At 41.9% G+C, this 24,461-nt stretch overlaps 1 protein-coding gene across 1 annotated transcript; it reads left to right on the forward strand.

Annotated features, from left to right (window-relative positions):
* Positions 1-14,100: 14,100 nt before the first annotated feature.
* On the forward strand, positions 14,101-19,618 carry LOC127767488 (probable inactive receptor kinase At5g10020). Its single transcript, XM_052292840.1, has 4 exons — positions 14,101-14,389; positions 14,485-16,070; positions 16,596-18,215; positions 18,317-19,618. Exons 2-4 carry the CDS (start codon positions 15,155-15,157, stop codon positions 18,904-18,906), a joined length of 3,126 nt encoding a protein of 1,041 aa, XP_052148800.1. The 5' UTR covers positions 14,101-14,389; positions 14,485-15,154; the 3' UTR covers positions 18,907-19,618.
* Positions 19,619-24,461: the final 4,843 nt, after the last annotated feature.

A 24,461-nucleotide genomic window follows, 5' to 3' on the forward strand; every position in this document is an offset into this window, starting at 1 on the left:
AGACATGCGGCGCTGGGAGAGATGGTCAGGATCATGTTGTGCAGATCATGGCCTCGCCGCGTCATGACTCCACACACGCTCGCACCCAATTTCATGTGTGGCTTTGAACCTACTTGGATCACACACACCACTGTGGAGCTTGTATCCTTCAAAGGGCTTAGGCCTAGCAAGCATGCTATCACCCTACGGACATAAGGGATGCAGGATAGTCATAGTTGTACCCCCAAAATGTGATTGTTGTAAGAACACTAGCTTTACAAGGAAGGTCACTTTTACGATCTTTTTGTTTCGGTCATTGATTTATTGCCTTCCCTCATCCCCCCCCCCCCCCCCCCCCCCCCCTTCCTTCTCCTCGTTGCCTCCTCACCTTTCTCTGCCCCTCTCGTCCCCCTCTTCTCCAATGGCGGAGGACCAAATTTCACGGTGAAATCCGACCTAAGCAGCGTGGATCAAGCTAAATGGTAGTGGGGTCGAGCTCCAGCAACAAGATCAAGGTCCGGTGGGATCCAGGTCATCATTGCCACTAGGCCCCTCTTCTCCACTCATCGAGTTAGTTTTCCCTTCCACAATTCCGTTACCACCTTTTTACCGCCGATATTCAGGGCTTCCTGCGGAGTTGGATTGGGTTGGGTTGGAGGGAAGGGAACCTCGTTGTAGGCCATGATCATAGTCGGAGCAACTGTGCTTTCGTGGGGGAACAGGTGTTCGTAGGAGCATACGACTAATACATACGTGGAGAGGAATCTCTTAGCTGGTAGATTGGGATTGTTTGTAGGATCGAATAGTAAGAACTAAGCCAATTAAAGAGGGGTGAATGATTATTGTACCAAAAACCAAAACTTTTAAAGGAATTAAAAATTACCCTCAAATTCGATGTAGATCGGTTTAACTGAAGTTGATCTGCCGGTCTGACCACACCTGTGCCGCCAGTCTGACCGGTGTTGATCTTTCGGTCTAACCGCCGAAACCTGTCGGCGTCACCGGTCTAATCGGACAGATGCCGTCGGTCTGACCGCCGGTTAGACCGCTGAACCCGAGCAAACACAAATTGAAGAACTCTCAAAGTAGATAACAACTTTATTACTTTTTTCTGTGTTTACAAAGTGCAACAACAACAACACTCCTTACGAAAATCTCGAGTAAACTCGAAACCCTAACTATTCTCTCAACTCAATGCTCTCTAAGGCGATACCGGGAGTCCACACCCTCCTCTCTATTTATACATGAGGTAGGCAGCCTAAAGCCATGAATCAAACTCATACAAGAAGTCCTAATCCATCTAGAAAACTTTTCCACACAAGAAACCAACTTTACAAACTCCAATTGTACCAAATTTGGACTCCTTCCAAATTCGACTCGGCATCTCATACGCACACAATATCTCCATCGTATGCCATACGGAATCTTTACCAACCACATGCATTGATCTTTAGCCTAAGTATCCCGCATGATATCTGACCGTCCGGACGTCATCTTAAGTTGACTCCCGACCCATCACTGGCAATACTCTCCCCGTCTCCCGAGGCATCAAGACACCTATACATGAATCAAACAAAGGAACCATATTTCAAGACCAAGATATGTCCAACTTGACTCATTGTTAGCAAACAACAATATTACATACGCATAGTATCCATCTAGAAGTCATAAACATGAACTATCCACGGATATCCAATGAAACAACCCGAAACCGAAACCGACACAGAGTCAGCCGGTCTGACCGTGGGCTAGCCGGTCTGACTGCTCGATACACGCCGGTTTAACCTGCAACCCATGCCTGGTCTGACCGGACCAACTATCCAGCAGTCCCTGTTCATCACCTGTAAATCCAATCATCTACAAAACCACTTCACCAATAATCTCCAAATATCAAAATCAATAATCTCAAATGCCAATTGTTCATCACAGAATAAGAATCACCTGCACATACTCCCTCCGTCCCATAAAAAACCAACTTAGTATCGGATGTGACACATTATAGTTCTACGAATCTGAACATGCATCTATTTAGATATGTCACATCAGATCTTTGATTCGTTTTTTATGGGATGGAGTGAGTACGTGCATTGTGAATTGCCTGGAGTGAGTGCCGTGTGACCGTCTAACAGACCATGTGAAATCCTTTGGTTTCACGACGTTGCAGGATCAACGTGGAACAGGACCGGAAGCACATGGCGTCCTACCTCAAACTGCACAAAGGCCGAGTTTAGTTCCAATTTTTTAAAAAACTTTTAAATTTTTTCCATCACATCATGACTTTTCTACCTACACAAACTTTCAACTTTTCCGTTACATCATTCTAATTTCAACCAAACTTTCAAGTTTAGCGTAAACTAAACACACCCAAAGACTGAAACCGGTTTGAAGATTCTGTATATACTCCCTCCGTCCCACAATATAAGGGATTTTAAGTTTTTACTTGCAACGTTTGACCACTCGTCTTATTCAAATTTTTTTTGCAAATATAAAAAACGAAAAGTTGTGCTTAAAATACTGTGGATAATAAAGTAAGTCACAAATAAAATAAATAATAATTTCAAAATTTTTTGAATAAGACGAGTGGTTAAACATTACAAGCAAAAACTCAAAATACCTTATATTCTGGGACGGAGGGAGTACTTGTCAGCGTTGAAAAATTTTTGATCATTCGACTACCATGTCAAGCTCAGCTCTCATTAGACAGTACCCCTCCGTCCCATAATATAAGGGATTTTGAGTTTTTGATTGCACTGTTTAACCATTCGTCTTATTTAAAAAATTTTAGAATTATTATTTATTTTCTTTGTGACTTACTTTATTATTCAAAATACTTTAAGCACAACTTTTCGCTTTTTATATTTGTACAAATTTTTTAAATAAGACGAGTGATCAACTATTGTAAGAAAAAATCAAAATCCCTTATATTATAGGATGGAGGGAGTAGTTTGTACTGGAACTGTTGCAGCCATCATGCTACTTGCACTAGTAGCAGCGGGAATGACGATGATAATTGTCACGCTCAAACTATGGTTTAGGTTAATCATTAGCATCTCGCTAGTCACCGGCCATCCATTCCCCTGAACTCGAATGTAATTAAAGAAGTGCTTCATAGACTTTGGGTGCCACTGCCACAGCACTTAATCACTCCCACTAGCACACCTACTACTATATTAATCAAATGGTTAGCAGTATCACGCATTAGCCCAAATGATCTCCAATATCAAAGCAAATGATGTGCCAAAATCAACTGGAGAGGCAGAAGAGAAATATAGAGGAATTTGTTCAGGCTTAGGAGCCACATATACTCACAAGTCATAAGCAGAGGGACGGATCTAGTATGAGGATGACAGGTCTCGAGTCTTCACTACTGGTGCGAGGATCATGGGAGCCCCACGGAGCCTTCACTAAACTTTTTTGATATATATAGATTGGAAGGAGGGCGGTAGTTTTATCTAGTTTGTTCAGACTCTCTACTATTTCTTTCTAGATTCATCACTGATCACAAGTTAGCAAGGTTTATAAAACCGACGAAAAAGGTCGATTTTCATGAAAACCAAACTTCTCAAGTTGGCTCGAGAATACAAACCGCTCGATTTTTTTTTATCAAATTGAAAGATAAAAAACATAGGTTTAAGTTTTTCTTTAGGAAAATGACCGAATTTTGTCGAGAGTCGACGTTTTCCATAAAAACCGTGATTTTTTTTTTCTCGGGATCAGTTTGGTGAAACCTTGCAAGTCACAATAGGTACGCATCTTGATGATTCTTTCAAGAGAGCTGTGTTTGTGTTTACCATTCAGGGAGGTGAAAGCTGAAAATGTGCATTTTTTTTTTACAAAGAACCCGCGAACTCACAACAGATTGTGCGTTTCTTCTTCCAGCATAGCTATGCACGGTATTCTGCACACTTGCGTTTTTGCTGCACACCGAGGATACGTGTGAACTATCGTTCATATCAGTACACCGTTTTATGAGGACATCATGATATCAGTCTGTGGTAATCAAGCACTGTCGCAGCATGATTATTTACTTGAAAATCATCGGGCACGTCACTACGTCAGGTACCACCTTACACTCCTACACAACTCATGCGATGCCTTTGCTTTGACTTGGTTGCGTCTCTAAGCTCCTCCTCCACTTGTCCATTCTCTTTTGCATAATGGCATTGAGTATTCTTATCTAACAATCACCAAGTTAAATATTATTCATCATGCATAAAAGATGTGCACTAAACCGCCAACCATTCATGCCGATGAAAGTGAAATGAATTGATAATTAAAGAAGCATTCTCTGACGTTTAGCAGTAAAGGTTAAGTTTGGATAATATCTTCTGGTCTATTTGATAATTGATATGGATGACTAATACTCTGAACACTGAACATTTCAACATCCATCATACTCTGTTTCCCAAGGGTCTAGTCATGTAGGTCAACAGAAATTGCCTAACATTAGATACCGCAATGTGTTCCGGTCTCTCAGATAGCAACTCAACAACGAAGCCATGGTCGCGCAGACATCGTTGTTTTTTTTTCCCTGAATGATTGATTTGCAGCTCGCCTTTCATGCTTCAGCTTTCAAAAATTCAAGCCTGGTGTTGCTTTACGTTTCATGCTAATTCCAACTGAAAAACCCCTGATCCGCCAGTGTAAACAAAATCTTAATCGCTACAGTTGTCTATGTCTCGTGTGACGTTGCTCTTGCGGTGTAAAGCACGCATCATGCATGCCCCAACTGCCCAACTACAAATCTACAATTGGCTTCTACGGGAAAATAAATCAGCAGCTAGTTTAAACTTGCTAGTCTTCAATAAAAAAGAACTTAGGGTAAAACAAGTCTACTTAAGTACGGAAAATAAATATACTCATTCCGTCAAAATGTTTGACACCGTTAACTTTTTAGCACATGTTTGACCGTTCGTCTTATTAAAAAAATTTGTGAAATATATAAAACTATATGTGTACATGAAAGTATATTTAACAATAAATCAAATGATATGAAAAGAATAAATAATTACTTAAATTTTTTGAATAAGACGAATGATCAAACACATACTGAAAAGTTAACGGTGTCAAACATTTTAAAACGGGGGAGTATTAGGCTACGGCCTACGGCTTATATTCGTCGGGTTACTGTTCATAGGTCAACGGATTCCCCGCAATGTGCCAAACCACAGGCAACCCCTACTACACTCTAGTATTCTATTACTAGTAGTACTTAAATTTGTGTAGTAATAATGTTACGACGAGGTCATGGTAAGGTTCGTTCAGGTGGAGATCTTGAATTCATATCATGATCATTGACAAATCATCACTAGTGTTTGTGTCAAGCTACCAAAATGCGCATTTTCCTTTGATCTATGAGCATGTTTAGTTGGTGAAATGAAAATGTTTAGGTGTAACATCGGACATTTGACGGATGTCGGTAGGGGTTTTCGGACACAAATGAAAAAACTAATTTCATAACACGCCTGGAAACCGCGAGACGAATCTTTTGAGCCTAATTAATCCGTTATTAGCACATATGGGTTACTGTAGCACTTATGGCTAATTATGGACTAATTAGGCTCAAAAGATTCGTCTCGCGATTTACATGCAAGCTGTACAATTAGTTTTTCTTTTTATCTATATTTAATACTTCATACATATGCCTAAAGATTCGATGTGATGTTTTTGGAAAAAGTTTTTGGGAACTAAACAGCCCCTATATTACTTTCAGGTTCTGTGATTATTTCAAGGTTAGGAGGTCATCTGGTTAGGAATTCAGCTAAACATATCTTGACTAGAGAATTGAAAAACGGTGACAAGGCTAAAGCACTCCAAGCTAGGGGTGGAAACCGAGAAGGTATCCGCCCAAGGCTAAAGCACCCCAAGCTAGGTTGTGAAGCGGTAAGATGGAGAAAATGCTATCCGGTATTCTTCGTGGTAGACTTTGACTTATGAAAAAAAAAATGTTTGATAGAACTTGTGGAAGTCTAAGGAGTTTTACCTAGCTGCATGTACGATTGTCTTTTTTTCACCGGACCGACGAAATGACGCCAATCGAATTTATTAGAGAGGGGAGCAAAATGGTACAATCGCAGCACATAATACCGCGGGAGGTAAAGCACAATAACACTCAGGGCATACCTGACCCTGAAACGTTCATCTACACTGTGTACTCCCTCCGGTTTCATTTTAATTGATGTTTTGGACAATGACACGGTCTACAAAATATATCTTTAACCTTATTTTTTTACTATAATATATATAATAAATAAATACATATTTATTTTTATTATAGTGCTTTGAAAGACAAATCTATATATGTTATTCTAGTTTATTTATACTAAATATTTTTAAAGTTATTGATGGTCAAAGTTATAAAAGTTTGATCTCAACCTTATCCAAAACGTTAATTATTATAGAACCGAAGGGAGTACTCTACAACCTATGGCTACCACATACTCCGTTGAGCTTACAGAAACAAACCAGCCATTTACCAGGAACGGCTCTGCTAACTAACTGTCGACAGTTTTCAGGATTAAAAACTGTCAATTTTTTAGCAGTTAATTTCGCGCTAAGATTTGTGCTGAGATATTGAATCCTCCCAAATTGAGTTAAAAACTTCTGCCGAGGGCTATGGGCCTGTTCACTTTGGTGCTATTTTTAACCTTTCCAAATTTTGGTAAAGTTGTCAAAAAAGTGGCTACATTTAGTTTGTTGCCAATTTTTGGTAACTATATAAGAAATCCTGCTAAAATTTTGGCAACTATGCCAAAATTTTGGCAATGCCAAAATTTGGTAAGGTTTTTTTTTTTGGCATCAAACTGATCAAGCCCTAAGAGACATTCTGAAAAAGGCACGCGTTGCGCTCCTTCCAGATTTGCCAACAAACCAGGATTACCGCAGCATCAAATAATTTTCTCTGTTGCTTCCCATAGTTCTTCCTCACCACCAGCCAGGCAGCCACCATTCAAACACATCATTATCAGTGATGGTTAGCGTGAAATCTACCCGTTGGCACTCTTGCTCCTAGACTTGGAAGGAGAAAGGGCAGCTACCCAGTACTTGCAGGTCTCATATGCAACCTGACATAGCGGGCAAAACTGTTGGTGGGACCGGCTACGTTTTTGAAGATTGTCTGCCATCAAACATCTCCCACGCCTGGATAACCATATAAAGAACTTGCATTTACCCGGGAACCTTGCCTTCCGTATTAATTTTCGGGCGTGTTTAGTTGGAGAAAAGAAAATTTTAGAGTGCCACATCGAATGTTTGACCGGATGTCGGAAGGGGTTTTCAGACAATAATGAAAAAACTAATTTCAGAACTCGCCGGAAAACCGCGAGACGAATCTTCTGAGCCTAATTAAGCCGTCATTAGCATATGTGGGTTACTGTAGCACTTATGGCTAATTACGGACTAATTAGGCTCAAAAGATTCGTCTCGCTATTTCCCCCATAACTGTGCAATTAGTTTTTCTTTTTATTTATGTTTAATACTCCATGCATATGTCCAAAGATTTGATGTGATGTTTTTGAAAAAAACTTTTTGGGAACTAAACAGGCCCTTCAGAAGCTACAATAGATTCTCCCTTTAAAGAACATCTTGTAAGCAGGTGCTGCACTTTGACAAAGACCACACAATCTCGTTGGGGAACGAGACCGAGAGCTGTGGATTGTGGCACAAATATCCCAAACATCTATCGCACTGAGGCTTGCAAGGAAAGACCACCAATGTACGATTCTCAAACACAAAATCCAGGAGATGGTTAAGAGGGTTTGTACTAGCTGGCTCTGGTAGACCTGATCGGCTTAGCTGCAACTGAACACACATCCTTTCGGCTGTCTCAAATATCATAACGGGTTGAACAGATGGGCCAGAAGACAATATCTGTAGATTTGCAAACAGGCCAGCTTTATGGGACAGGAGCCCACGAGGCCCACTCTAGGCCCATAATCCATGCAAACTGTGAAAGGAAGCTGAAGACTGTTGGGCCTTGTTTGTACACTTATCAGCTCTCCCCTCATCACACCGAATACATGTGAACATGTACAGCAAGCGTGCAGGGTGCCACTGCATATACTACTCCTATCAATAGTTCAATACTCGATTCCTACCCTTTTTCACGCTAAGAGCGCAAAAAGCCAGTTAATAACCGCCCTTATAACAGTTCTCCTCTACCTCCGACAATTGCACTGTGAAAAAGTCCATCGCGGGCTCGCAGCAACGAAATTCAGTTGGGTCTTACCGATCAGCCGCTTAGTTCTCGTCTTTTCGCTTATACTTATACTTATCAGCTAAAATTTAAATTTTCAACTTCAAATTTGGAGCTGATTTTGAGGTCTTTTCATCGAAATTTATTTACCAATCTTTACTTTTAGATCACTAAGAACATGTATATAAAAATTTTATTCATAAATTACTTTTCGTTTACAAATATACCGTTTCGCTTATTCCGCAAATAAGCAAAACGATGGCTCCGAAGCTACTGCATAGACAGTGGGTTTCATGTGCAACTCCGGGCTCCACCGTGCACCGGCCGGCCCGGTCTCCTAACCACTTCGCGCATCGCACAACAAAATATTCTCTCCATTATAAAATAAACAAACCTAATGTTAACACCTAAATCTAACACCTAAACACAAAAATAGAAAAATATGACCGAACGTAACAAAATACCAGATTTCTTGTGTGAGGCCGATCTAGCCGCCGCCACACTGCCAATCAAACCGGTGGTGTGGGGTCAGTCTAACTGACGGCATGTGGCAGTCCGAGTCCAATTTTATCAGATCTCGGGTTTTCTTGCTTGAGCTGAGGTTTTTCAAGTTCTAATTGGTTTCTACCCTGAGTAAGATGTGGAGAAGGCCCTATAGGACGTAATACCAACACTTTATAAGGACTATGGCATATTCAATTGAGCACACAATCTACTTACACCACTTTGTCAATTGAATCGCTTTTTTCAATATTACGTCTTTTTTTCCTAGTTTCTATCCTATTTCGTCTATCTTTATCGATTTGTGTTATAAATCGTTCATCTTCACTACGAGAGTATGAATTCTCTTTATAGGTTTGTCTCAAAAATCTTACGTTCTGCTCATGAAATGGGTGTTTATCCCCTCCCCCCCCCCCCCAATTCATTTAAATCGGCTCCACTAACCGGTTTTAATTTACAAAATCCAACTTGCCATGGATAGTGTGAATTCTCTTTATAGGTTTGTCTCGAAAATCTTACGTTCTGCTCACGAGATGGGTGTTTATCCCTCATTTCATTTAAATCGTTTTAATTTACAAAATCCAACTTGCCATGAATTTGTTTAGATGGGGACGCTTAGTGACTTTCAAATCACAGCTAAAATATTAGGTGTCCGTTAGTACTGGATGTGACACATAGTAGTACTATACTTTGTTGTTCCGTTAGTACTTGTGGATGTGACACATAGTGGTACTATTTTGTTTTAAAAGACACGAATATTAGGGAATGATTTAATAGCAAAGAATTAAAAGGGGTGATGCTTCGAACCCAGGTCGTCTAGCCCATCACCTTGTGGGGCTAGCCGAATGATCCGTGAATGCTTCTCTAAATTTGTTGTACTATAATATATCACATGTATTCCTCAATTTATTTTCTGTGTGAAGGAGGGAGTATCTATCAGCGGGATCGACGGCACGCCCATTCTGGCAAGTGGCAATGGCGTCTCGTCTCATCAGACTCACTCTCACCCGTATATACTGTAGCGAGGTGTCACGTACGCCTGGCCCATCGTCCACGCATGCATCGCGGCGGCCGGCATCGGCTCGGCTAGCTCGATCTAGGCGCACGCAGATATCGCAGGCACGCATGTGCAATAAAGGCCATCATCGCCCATCGATCGCCGAGGCCTACGTCGAGCTACGCCGCGTGGTTAATTGCACTTGCAGCTCGGGCCTACTACGCCAGGTCAAGACCAGCATGGGCCGTTACTATCATCGCCTGTACTACACCTCCCGTCTTTTATCGATCGATCGATGGGCCATTTTACGTACGTGCCGTGCGTGCTGTGTGCCGCTGCAGGCGCTGAATGTCTCGCCGTGCCGGAAGCCGGAACGGAAGTGGTAGTAGTAGATCTTTTTTAGCCTGCCTGAGTGCCTATACACGCCATCATTGGAACTTGTCTGTGCAGGGCCATATACTCCAGTGTAATGGCACGGTTGATGCGCATATACCACCATACCGGCATGAGTAAAACGAAGTAGTAGTACTAACATGGCGTAGGTTGTCGATCTACAGGGGCTATACACTACTACAGCATTGACGTGCTGGACTGCTGCCCGGCCGGCCGGATCCACCCTTCCAGCGTTCCATTTATGACCTCATTCTTCCTCTCGCCATCCTGTCATCCGGCATCGGCGCAAGACACAGCATTTTCGGGTGAATGGTAGGAGTGGTACTGAAACCAGCTGTGACAGGTGTAACCGTGGCACACACAATTAAACCTTTTCCCAATACGAGATTTTTAGGCGAAATGAACACACTCGGTCTATCATCCATGATCCATCCCTCCTGGCTGGGCTGGGTAGCTGGCCGTGGATGCGTAGTGAACGAACCGGTTGCTAATGAGTGGTCGATTGACCGGGTGAATCACCTGGGTCCGGTCGGGCCCGACCGGGCCCTAGAGTGTGTTATCCTGGAGGCGCGAGCTAAGAATAGCTGTCACCGGCGTTGCGCGCCATCATTGAGCGTGTGCACGAGCCGATCTCCCGGATCTCCACGCACCCATCGGCGAAAATACTGTACTCCGTATTGCTAAGAGCACCCGCAATGGTAAAGTAAGATGCTCTCTATAAAATATGTACATCTCAGTAATAGACTAGATTAATAGTAAACCACCTCAATAGTATGTCTACATGGGTATCTATAGCTCTCTCAAATATTGCCTCGTTTTTCTTTATAGACTATCTCTAAGTTAGTAATAGCTTTGCTCTCTCTCTTTATTTAATATCTTCTAAGTAGAAAAATATGCTGATATAGATCTCTTATAGAGAGTTTATAGATAACTATTGTGGTTACCATAATGCTACCGCCCACACCGCGGCACTGTCACCCAGGCCGGCCAGCCAGGCGCAGGCAAAGCTCAAGATGAATTCATCAACAAAGAGAGCAAAAGCGTGGCGCGCGCCCGGTCCACCCACCCCGCCCTCGCGCGCGCGCCCACCTGTCCGTTCGACCGTCGCCCGCAATCTGCTCAAGCTCTGCCCCGCAAGCGGCACGGCAACGCAACGCTATGCTTGGCTTGCGCGCGCGCGCAGCCTCGCGCGCCGTACGTGCGGTGGACCGGTGGTCTCCTTCCCTTCCGAACGGGGCAACGACGCGCGCGGCGGACGGGTGACGCCGCGGTGCATCTCGCGGCATCGCATTTGATGGTCTTTCCGTCGACGACGCGCGGGGACGAATTATTGTGCCATTTACTCCGTCCGTTGCCTACTAGGACTACTACCAGTACTAGCGCAAAATGTTGCGCGCTGGGTAGGGCGTGGTAGGTTTTGATATTGATTGGGGCCGAGATTCACTGGAGGAGTACTAGTACTTTAATTACTTGGGAAGGCTGCAGTGATTGCACACTAGGAAGGCTTCCCTTGAAGAAAAAAAAAAGAAGATTGCACACTGGAAAGGCAGTGCGTGCGGCACTCAAGTTGTGCGTGTGCGAGAGATGCGCTGGTGATTTGTCGTGATTGCGCCCATTATTAGCCTGCGTTAACACTGCTTAATAATGACCGTAATGATTTGTACCGGAGGTGGAGCACGAGCGCGTGTTTACCCATCTGTAAAGCCGGTGGAGGTCACAGTAATAACGGAGGAGGAAGACAAAAGTGAAGCGAACCAACCAACCACTCGACATGTCTCGGCTCGGCTCTGACGAGCGACATGGAGTTGTAACAACTCTGGAATTAACTGAAGCTCTGGTTAATTAGTTTCTCTCCAGTTTCCAGTCTCCACAGGGTAGGTGACGGATTAATTTTGCTACGCCATGGGGCTAGCAACTGTACGAGTAGTAGTAGTACTCCCTCCGTCTCAAAATAAATGTAGTTTATTACTATTCACGTTCAACGTTTGACCGTTCGTCTTGTTTGAAATTTTTTATGATTAGTATTTTTATTACTATTAGATGATAAAACATGAATAATACTTTATGTGTGACTAAATATTTTTAAATTTTTTATAAAATTTTTAAATAAGATGGACGGTCAAACGTTGGACACGGATATCCACGGCTACACTTATTTTAGGACGGAGGTAGTAATTCATTGCAAGAGAACAAAACATTTCCCAATTCCCACACACGATGACGCGCGCCAGCGTCCAGAATCCGAGCTGGAGCGCTCGAAGAGGATCCGGTACACATAGGGTTCCTCTAGCTAGGGTGTAGCGAGTCAGCCAGGAGCCCAGGACCGAGACCAACATCTACTGCGTCGCCTTGGATCCAAATGCGAGTTACAGTCTGCGGCAGTACAGCGTGGCGCGGCGCGCGCAGCGAACGGTAGCGCGGATCGATCAGCGGCGGCATGCGCCGATCCGGATTCTGGCCGGTCCATCCATGGCATGCACTAGGCACTAGCACCAGCACCAGCACGCACTACCGGCCGGCGCCACGGAGAAGAAGGCGACAACACGGGTGCCGCCACGGGGAAGCCAACACCGGTGCTTTCGACGCCGTCGTTTTGTAGCCTTCCATGAAAACCCCCTGGGACCTTGGCCTCCCATGCAGGTGAGAACATCGATTTTTTTCTTTTTTTTTAAAAAAAAAACAGAAGACGACGACGTGCAGGTGAGGTGTACTCGTACGTGTATAGTAGAAGAGCAGAGGGAGTAGTAGTTTTGTTAATAATTTCCCCTGATGAAAAGCTCTTTGTTCTGTCTGTCTGTCCCTAGTTGTGAAATAAAAATTCCTGATTAATTAGTGAGCCAAAGTTGGTCGGTTCGCTACAGGAGCAATAACCCCCGTGTTTCCCGTTGTATTTAAAGGTCACGTTGCCCTTAATTTATTTATACACAAACAAAACATGCATTGTTAGAATTTTACTAGCCTCAAGTAGTCAGGTTGATTCGCATGATCATATCATCATCCAGGTCCATCGTGCCGTGCATTCTTCTAGTAGCCGCGGATTCAGGTCCATCATAATTTCCGTGGAATATAATTTAGGCACTGCTCCAACGAAACCCTTCGGTACGGGCCTGAACGACGAGCCAATCGAAGTATAAGACGACAACCGTATCGCTACGAACTTAGGATTAATGCAGCGGTGTACTACATCAAGTAGCAACAGTAGCAGAGGCTAAATACCGTCGCGGCGTTGCCGCTATCCGTGCAAGCCAAAGCCGCGGGGTATTCGGCAGCTGACATGTGGGCCCTGTTTGGCAGAGAGAGGAGGGATTAGTGCTAGTAAGGATCCAATAATGCTCAAATGATCTCGCGGTGGTAAATCATAGGCCGGGACAATCTGTCAGTAATTCAGTAATATACTGAACTTTACTATCGTTGGGAAAAGATGTTGAGATCAAAGATAAAAGGAGTACTCCTACTAGCACTGTGGCAGCACTCTTTCCTGGATAATTGCGTGCTTAAAGAAGATAGATCCCTGTGTTTTTCCTAATCTGCGGTGCTGGACCTGCTGATAGCCTGATGACACCTCTGTGGAGGAAGAAGGGCCATGGCTAGTTTTTAATCCTGCTTTTTCAGAAACTTTTTTTGGAAAGTAATTCCTGTGCATTTTTTCCATCCTTTTTACTGAGATGTCAGTGACTGAAACTGTCTCGAAACCTGTGTAAAGGAATGCAGTGTTAGAGCAGGTACAATAGCAGGCTATAAGCCAGCTGCAAATATATTTTAAGAAGATAAATCAGGAGAGAGAAGAGCAGCGGGCTACAGATTTGTAGCCAGCTGTAGTACGGACTCTAAGACGCAGTGTGTCTATGACATGTGAGACTAGGTATTAATAGTGTAGTATATAACTATTATATGAATAAGCTATTAGATTGACTATAGATGAATTGAAGCTAGTAGTTGGCTATACTATTGAACTTGCTCTTACCGGACGACCTTTTGGGTGGTTTTTTTTCTGCCTACTTCATCAGTTCATCTGCACCCTCTCTCTCTCTCTCTCTCTCTCTCTTCTGGACTCCACTCGAGCAGCAGCTAGGGTGGGCACCGTTTCTCTGTCCATTGCTAGCCCTCTATCACTTGCGCCCACACACCCACACACACTCTACGCGACGAGCAGTCGAGCGCAATCGCAAGCATACATAGAGCATGAGCTCGCTGCTTGCTCGGTCCTCTTCTCTTCCTGCCCAAAAGGGTGGAAGCTACATTCTGTCTGCGACTCGTCATTAGTACAGGATTGTTCTTGGATGCGCAACCAGCCAACGACTCACAATACGCTCGCGGGAATTAAGGTCAGCTGGTTTCACTTGCTGTTTTTTGTTGATTCCAATCTGCTCGCCTCTCTCCAAAAGTTGAGTGTGGTTTTTTTGCTTGGATTGGATTCCAGGGCTTAATCCCACTCGGCCAGCGCGGAAGTCGGGAGAAATTTGGGCATCTGCTGCAGCCATTGCTCGATTCTTGGTGTGGTGGCTTCTTGATGGGTTGGTTTGGTTGTAGAAGCAGCCCAAGACGCCTAATTTCCTTCCTGCTCACCTCACATTTGGAGTGATTTGATGTCTTCGTGCAGCATTTGGCCACTTATATCTGGCCTTGCTCTTTTTTTCAGCCACATTTCTCAGTTCTTGGTATCCGGTTGGCACCTCGATGTGTCCGCATTGCTTCTGGAGTCCCAATTCTAAATTAGCTAGTAGGTCACATTTGCAGTGACCTTGGTCTCCTGGAGCCCTGGGTGCAGCAGCCTTGGAAATTTCTCTGCATTTGCCAAGTTTCTTGCCCTCAGCGTGCTCGTTCTTTGTTGATAGATGTCCTAAATCCTGCGTGCCCGGTTGATCTGCTCCCATTTCTAGCATTTTCCATTTCCTGGTGCACCATTCTTCCAAACCTCTGTTCTCGTTCGGTGCCGAAATCCCCAAAATTTTGGTCTTTTACTCGCACTCTTGGTTCCAAGTCTCATAAACCCTACCTACTTCACTTCACACCCAGTGTTTGGAAGACTCAAGATTGCTCCGCCGTTTGCATGAGCAGTGCTTGTATTGGCTTCAGAGCTGGATCTTACAATGCGGCTCCTGATATTGTGCTTATCGATTTGGGCTGCGTCTGCAGCCGCTGCCATGGCTGGTACAGACATGGAGGCAGTACTGGAGTTCGGCAGAGGCATCCGGCAAGACTCATCCGGTCATCGGGCCACTCCTTGGAACCCCACTAGCGCGTTGGATTCTGATGGCTGCCCTCTCGATTGGCATGGCGTGCAGTGCAGCAATGGCCAAATTCTGTCAATTGCATTTGATGGAGCTGGGCTTGTGGGTAATGTTAGCCTGTCGGCTCTTGCGAGTATGCCGATGCTTCAGAACTTGTCCCTGTCGAATAACAAACTGGTAGGCGTCTTGCCCCGTGATCTCGGGTCTATGACTTCTTTGCAGCTATTGGATCTTTCGAATAACATGTTCTCAGGTCAAATTCCGGCTGAATTGACTAAATTGGCTAATTTGGGACATCTCAATCTCTCTTCCAATGGTTTTGGTGGTGCATTGCCTTTGGGTCTCCGGAACTTAAGGAAACTGAAATATCTGGACCTTCGTGGCAATGGCTTTACTGGCAAATTGGATGACATATTTGCAGAATTACAGAGCCCGGTTCATGTTGATTTGAGCTGCAACCGGTTCTCGGGTTCATTGATATCAATATCTGACAACTCATCTGTGGTTAGCACACTTCAGTACTTGAATGTTAGCCACAATATGCTGTCAGGAGCATTATTTGAGAGTGATCCAATGCCTCTGTTTGATAGCCTGGAGGTGTTTGATGCAAGTTACAATATGCTTGAGGGCAATATTCCACCATTTAATTTTGTGATTTCCCTCAAGGTGTTGCGCTTGCAGAACAATAATTTTTCTGGGTCCATTCCAGAGGCGCTCTTTCGACAGACCTCCATGGTGTTGACTGAACTTGACCTCAGCTGCAATCAACTTACAGGTAAATCAGTTCTCCTACTATCCATCGCATGCTTCTCTTAAGAGGAATTATATTTAGTTCACGCTTTGATATGTAGCTTGTGCTGTGCTATCACAATTCCCTGGTGCTTGAACAGACAAATCATAGTGATTAGACATGAAAAATAAATGCATATTTCATTCATTCCATACTGTTTTGAACTACTCCTCCATTTCAAATTACTTGCATTTTAGCTTTGTACTAAATCAAACATTTCTATCTTTGACCATCGATGTCTAGGAATTCTTATAGTATAACACCATTTGAATTATATATTATGAAAGTATTTCTCAAGGTGAATCGAAAGACATGTCTTATGATGTTAAACTATATGAATTTCTAAAAGTTGATGGTCAAAGAGACAAAGACACAAATGTTTGACTTGGGACAAAACTAAAATGACAAGTAATTTGAAACGGAGGGAGTAGTTAATTGTTTCTAAACGATGTATTGCACTAACCAATCATGTGATTAACTCTAGTTTCTGAATTTTCTTGTCTTACACAGGTCCAATTAGACGTGTAACATCAATGAACTTAAAGTACCTGAATCTGTCATCCAACAGCCTTCAGGGAACTTTGCCCATCACATTTGGGAGCTGTTCAGTTGTTGATCTGAGTAGAAACATGCTTTCAGGGAACCTATCAGTTATCCGAACTTGGGGAAATTATATTGAGACGGTCGATTTGACCTCAAATCGGTTAACAGGAACATGGCCAAATGAGACAACCCAGTTTTTGAGGTTGACTTCGTTGAGGATTTCCGACAACTTGCTTGCAGGAGAACTACCAACTGTTATTGGAACTTATCCTGAGCTGATTTCCATCGACTTGAGTCTCAATCAGCTTCATGGACCATTGCCTGGAAATCTGTTTACAGCAGTCAAACTGACCTATCTAAATCTGTCAGGAAACAGCTTTGCAGGGACTCTTCCTCTTCCTAATTCTGAAGCAAAGAGCTCAACTTTTATAGACTTGTTAGTTCTCCCTGTACAAACTTCAAACCTCTCATTTGTTGATCTTTCAAACAATTCTTTGAATGGCTCACTGCCTTCGGGCATTGGTGCTTTGAGTGGATTGGCATTACTGAACCTTTGCCAAAACAACTTTTCGGGGCAAATTCCGAGAGAAATCACCAAGCTAAAGCATTTGATATACATTGACTTATCAAAAAACAATTTCAATGGTACCATACCCGAGGACCTCCCTGATGATCTTGTTGAGTTCAATGTCTCCTACAACAATCTATCTGGCTCAGTTCCAAGCAACTTGTTGAAATTTCCTGATTCATCTTTCCATCCAGGAAATGAGCTGCTTGTTCTTCCTCATTCTGCATCACAAAATGGCCCTGACAGTTCTGGAGGGGGGAGACGCGGTATGAAACGTGGAATTCTATATGCATTGATTGTATGTGTTGTAGTCTTTGTTACTGGGATTATTGTGCTTTTGCTTGTTCATTGGAAGATCTCTAGCTGGAAGAGTAGTGAAAAAGGAACTAGCCAAAGCAAACAACCCGCAACTGTAGGAGAATGTTCACAGAGACAAGGAGAAGCTCCAACACCAGAAATGCAAGAAGTATCACTAGAATCATCATCATCTACAGAGTATGTAGGTAATCCTTTACCTGGTAAGGAAAGACAGCATGAAGCACAAGATGTGTCAGTTCATGCTGATCAAATAGGCAGTAGCTCCACCCTTAAAGACAATATGGCATCTTTGATGCCTCCATTGACATCGTCACCTCCTGATGTGCGCGCGCAGCATCAGCACTCTGTCCTGAGAGTCCACTCTCCTGATAAAATGGTTGGGGATTTACATCTTTTTGACAATCTTGTAGTGTTCACGGCCGAAGAGCTCTCCCGTGCTCCTGCAGAGATCATTGGTAGGAGTTGCCATGGGACATGCTACAAGGCTACACTTGACAATGGATATGCACTGACAGTAAAGTGGCTGAAGGAGGGATTTGCTAAGAGCAAGAAGGAATTTTCTCGTGAAATAAAGAAGCTTGGAACTGTTAAACATCCCAATTTAGTGTCCATGCGAGGCTACTACTGGGGTCCTAAAGAGCATGAAAGGATCATTATATCAGACTATGTAGATTCTACTTCTCTTTCTTCTTTCTTGTCTGGTAAGATGATTTCTTCACTATCTTCATTTTTTAATTCTATATTTTTATGCTGAAGGAGTTCTTGAAAAGGTTCTGATACATCTCTATTATGATCTGCTCAGAGTTTGAAGAACGGAATATTCCGCCTCTATCAGTGGACCAGCGTCTGAACATTGCAATTGACATTGCGCACTGTCTAGATTACCTACATAACGAGCGAGTGATCCCACACGGCAACCTGAAGTCATCCAATGTCCTGATCCAGAACGCAAGTCCATCTGCTTTGGTTACCGACTACAGCCTTCACAGGCTCATGACTCCAATCGGCATGGCCGAACAGGTCCTCAATGCAGGGGCCCTCGGATACTCTCCACCTGAGTTTGCTAGCTCCAGTAAGCCGTGCCCTTCCCTGAAGAGTGATGTGTATGCCTTCGGTGTCATTCTACTTGAGCTGCTGACAGGGAAGATTGCTGGGGAAATCGTTTGCGTGAACGATGGTGTGGTCGACTTGACGGACTGGGTAAGGATGCTAGCAAGGGAGGAGCGCGTTTCGGAGTGCTACGACAGGCGGATCGTGGAAGCTCATGGCTCAGGTGGCGCCCCAAAGGCGCTGGAGGACATGCTGCGCATCGCCATCCGGTGCATCCGGTCTGCATCCGAAAGGCCGGAGATTCGGACAGTGTTTGAGGACCTCTCATCCCTGTCATCTTGACATAAAATTTCTTGACAGTGTACATCTCGTACTTACATCAGTTTGCCGAAATTCTGGGAAGGGTATACTAACATCTGTGAACTGTTTAGGATTTTGTGGTGGTGTTCTGGTCTCTTGAGCATTTGATTGTTTGGGTTCCTCTTCCTTAGAAGCGTCGATTCATTTTTAGTTAGTCCATGATTTTAGCCCTAGATGATTGTGAGAATAAGTTTGTGCATTGTTATTTTGAACATCAGAAAGAAAATAAAGATATGTGTAGTTATTTTTCTCTTGCATGTTGTGAGTTAGTATGTACCTTTACACTGATCTCTGTATAACTAGTCAGATATCCCCCCAAAAAATACTCACTTTGTAAGTGTAACAGAATAGCCGACAAGTTGTGATACTGTTTAATCTTTTGCCACAAGTTGTGGCTGGTATAAGGTTCTCAAGTTGTTGTGTTGATTCCTTGGTGACTTGATGTTCGCACCGTATTTGATTCTTGGACAGATGCAGGTCACCTACGAATCAAGCAATGCCGTCGAAAAGAACTTGCGGCAAGAACATATGCTTTATCACGGGAATGGGCAATGTCCTGAAATTATTTTCTCCAATATTGATGTATCTTTTGTGTTAGTTTGGAATAATGACCGGATAAAAACTCAAGTGTATCCACTAGTGTCGGAGAGTGGATCTCCTCTAGCAAGGAAGCAAGAACACCCCCCACCCCCTAACACACACACACACACCCCCCTTCATATTTGGCTAGGGGGCGAGTTGAGATCAAGCTCGTCCGGAAGATGAACACGTAACATGATCGAGTATAAAGGTTCAGGCCACTCAGAAGCATAATACCCTATTTCTGCGTTTTAGACTATGTGTGATGTATGTGCTACAAAGTTCTGATAGTAAGATGAACTAGGGTTCTACTTCGGCGCTATTCTTTCAACTAGGAAGGTGGCTCGCGCGCATGCGCGGGCACTTATATTATTGTAATGTAAAATTATTGTTTATTAAAAAATTTTGTCTTATAGATTAAGGGCAAACTAAAGTTTAGATAATGTTATTTTATAATAATTTAAGGGTTCTATTTTTCTTAAGGTATCTTAAAAAAACATTTACAGACTTTTTCTTAAGGTATGACTTTTAAATCATTTTTTTCTCAAGTAAATAAGAAACTATTGCTAGTTAATTATCATACAGTCCATCTATATACATACCGTGTAGTATGGCCACAAATGAAAAATACGAGAGCAAGATACTCAAAATTCTTATGATTAAATCGTCTCAAGAAGGCGCATGATATAGTAACAAAGGGAGGGAAGTGTATGCATGGAAAAAAAGAAAAAAAGGGAAAAATAAAAAAAGGGAGGGGAAGCGTACGTACCCATGTACGTAGGTGCATACCTATGCCACGGGACGAGAGATGAGACCTTATAGTATTTTGTTTTTTCAAGATCAATTTAATCTAACGGTTTATAATATTGGACGTACCGATTAAGTGAAAAATCAAGTAATGGATACTTTGCTTTTTTTCTCCTTAGAATTTCTAATACGTGTCAGCTTGAGAGCGTTTTAAGAAATTTTAAAGGACTTAACACATGTAATTAGAATATTAACCACTTAATATATATGTATAGGGCATATGGTAATATTTGTTCCAGCTTCGTGCATGTTTATATACATGTTGAGAGAAATTAATTATGTGGCTAGCAAGCCATTAGATGTCTAATTAGTAGCAATTAATTTTTACACCTATTTACAGTTGTTCATAGTAGCTCTTACATATTCATCTTACGACTTTGATTATCCGTTGATCCCCAATTTACTGATCACCATGACTCGTATAAAAAATATGTACTACTTAGGGTTTAGGACAGCTGAAATTGATGAATTATCTGATTTATGTGATAGCTATTTGAGGGTATAAACAAATAAATTGACTTCTAAAAAGTTAAAATGTTGTTTAAAAAAGACACCATTTAGAAACTTGGAAAGCGTGCAAACGAAAATCCAACTATGGAATCGGGGAAAAAAAAGAGGATCTTAAAACTCCCTTATAACACCCTAGTCTTTGTAAGAGTGCTATTGATGTTCGTTAATATTGTGCTCATATTTATAACATACTGATTTGTTTCATCTATACGAACAAACAGTACAAAATCCAAATACGACATAACACAATACATTATAATTATTCTGTAATCAACTCTCGATTTCAGCTTAAACAGAGTTAGGTGTTGAAAAAAAACACAACCCACAGTGATTAATTCTTCTCTCGTTGCATCACACCTTTAATTTTCTTTTCATGTTATTAACAAAATTAATCATCTCCATATATGATTTAATATGTGGCAAAACGGTAGTGCTGCGGTAGTCGTGATCACCTTAGATGCCTCAGACACAATGCTTTGTCACGCGTGCAAAAGGTAAAGGTGCAGACGTGCATTGTGTAGTGGGCAAAAAAGAGAACTTCGGAATGCTTTATTTATTAGCAAATAATATATCAGATGATTTAAATAATGGGTCCACCGGTTCTAGTGTAAGTGTACATTAGTTAATATAGATTTTAAATTATTAATTTAATGGGTACATAATAAATGGTGTAGACTTTATTTTGAAACCATGCATTATTTGAGAATAATAGTCCAATGTAATAAAAAATAGTTCTGATAATTTAAATAATGGGTCCATTGGTTTAAGTGCATGTATAAATCAGTTATGATAGATCTTAAATTATTTATTGTGTAAACTTTATTTTAAAATAGTGCATTATTTGAAAATAATGAGTACACATGTTTAAGTGGAAACTATATTACATTATTAATTTAATGGTCACATATAATGGTTTAAATTTTATTTTAAAAATTGAGCTAATTTAGTTACCAGTGAGTTGTATGATGGTAGATTCTTTGTGTTGTAAATTTATGATTATTTTAAAAAATATATATCCATATTATATAAATGGAAAAGGAAGAAGAAAAGAAAAAGAAAAGAAGGGTGTACATACATGGCACATATATATACCCACGTACACATGCACTAGAGAAGGAGGAGAGGTGGGACCCCATAGTATTTGGTTTGTTTTAAGATCAATTCATCTAACGGTGGATAATATTGGACCCACCAATTTAAGTGAAAGTCAAGGGGTAGATGTTTTGTTTTTTCTTAGAATTTCTAGGATTTTCTCTAATTTATTAGAGCGCCACGTGGTAGCTTGAGAGCGTTTGTAGGAAGTTTAATGAACTTTTAGTATATAATATTAGTATATAATAGATTATCCAACCCCTTTCTAAGTAGCCGGACTCCTCCTTTTATACCTTAAGGTGAGCTAATGATTACATTCTTGTATGGGGAAGTGACTATGCTCGGTCTTGTCCTTATCCCATCTATCACATCAGTCTGAACATAATCATTGCTGTTGATCGGGCCTGCACTTATGCCTCAGAAGGACTGAGTAGGAGGCCCGGCACAGCTAGAGAAGTCTTCTTGCGCCACATGTCCTGAAACAGGGCTCAGTGAGCCCAGATGAGGACGTAGTGGATTGATCGCTCACCTTATTGCTTCACGGCGAAGTCACACACCACTCACTAGCGCGCGACACGTTGCCCTGTCGCTGTTCCTTCGGGTGACACGACCAGCTTGATTACCTCTCGCCACCTCCTTCTTGAATGTAATTGAGTTGTAATCTCGACCTGTAATTCTCTAGGCACCGCTCTGCTACGGCTTTCTTCCACCACTCACCATCTAATCGTTGGGCCCACCATCCTGTGTAGACCGCCTGGAGGAGATCCTGGACTAAGCCCGGGGCAGTGAGCGTTGCTGACGAAGTTCCCAAGTCGAGCCTGAGCATCAAGCACTGCTAGGCTCACATTTCAAGATGGTAATGACATGCCTAAGTCTTACTTTGGAGCAATATTAGTGCCCCGAATCGTTGTATCTCCGGGACAAATCGCACTTCCGGGCATAGCCTACGCTCGGGGCCCCACACTTTCCCAGGCTACTTGATGTGAAGTCTTGTTAGCTTTGATAAACTTCTTGAAGATGTTGTTGATGAAGGAGTTGATGATGGTCATGGCCTTAGAGGATATGCCAATGTCCAGATTTATCTATTTCAGTACCTTGAATATGTAGATCTTATACGTCTCCACAGTCTTTACCTAATATATATAAATCTTGACTCTTATTGAGGTTTTTCCAAATGAAAACCTTAATGAGCGTTGATGCCCCGGATTCCGGTTGGGTAAGGGCTTGGGTTCCCATTGTAATTTTCGACCTTCGCAGTTTCTGACTTGGTGATAAATGATATATGTGATATAAAGTGATTTTATAGGCCCACGATATTCTAGGGCCCCGGAGGAATGGGATCCCATTTCCCGTTTCAACAACTAGCATAACCAATTATGGGATTTTTGGTTTAGGGCAAATGCATAAATATCACAACAAATATCCATAAAACTAGTGGATACCCCTTTGTTGTAGCGGGATTTTAGAAATACTTTTAAAGAAAACTAGAAGAAAACAATTTTATAAATCGTGTACTCATAGTATCTAAGAGGACAACATTTTAAACTCTAGTGATTGATGTGAAATTACAATTGTATATGACACATAGATGATTATGCATCAAGTATGAGAGGGATCCAATGGATCTTACTCTTTTAGCTAACATGGTTTAATGTGCATTAACATTTATAACAATAACTATATTAAATGATTTGAAAATGCGCATGACATAAAAATGGTTGAAATCAAAACATAAGAATGATTCAAAGGCATATTAATGTATCTCAATGCATATTAGCTTTTGGTTCCAACTATAGTATACCCCATCCATTTCATATTATAAGTCGTTTCGACTTTTTTCCTATCTGAACTTTTTAAAATTCGATCAAGTGTATATAAGAATTTAGCAACATCTGAAACACCAAATTAATTTCATTGAATCTAACGTTGAATATATTTTTGATAATATATACATATAGTGTTGAAAATACCATTATATTTTTCTGTAATTTAATCAAACATAAATAAGTTTGACCAGGGAAAAAGTTAAAACGACTCGTAGTATGAAACAAAGGGAGTATATGATATATAGATTTGAGAGAAATCATTTGAGAGCTGAAACAAAGTGCTTGGACCTATAGTAGTATATGATATGTAGATCCTGTTTAGATTGGTGTCATTTTAAACCATACCTTGTTTGGTAAAAATGACAAATATATGGTTGCATCTAGTTTATTACCAAATATCGGTAACACATAGAAAATTTTGACACAACATATTTATTCCATCCTACCAAAATTTGGCAATTCTACTAACTTGTCGAAATTTTGACATTATCAAATTTTAGTAAGGTTGATTTTGGCAGTAATCAGAATAGGCCCATAGATTTGTGCTTGGACCTACAGTAGTTTTTTTTTTTTAAAAAAAAGTGGACCAGTAGGAATTGCTTGTTTATTTATCAGGATCCGGTTCTGATCTTAATTCCTTGCTTCCGATGCATCGCACGAATCTCACAGCACGGGCGTCCTCAAAACCCCCCAAACCCCTCTCCTTCCCTTCCAAACAAATCA

This window comes from Oryza glaberrima, chromosome 3 (genome assembly GCF_000147395.1).
Source record: "Oryza glaberrima chromosome 3, OglaRS2, whole genome shotgun sequence".
In the NCBI taxonomy this organism is placed as follows: Eukaryota; Viridiplantae; Streptophyta; class Magnoliopsida; order Poales; family Poaceae; genus Oryza; species Oryza glaberrima.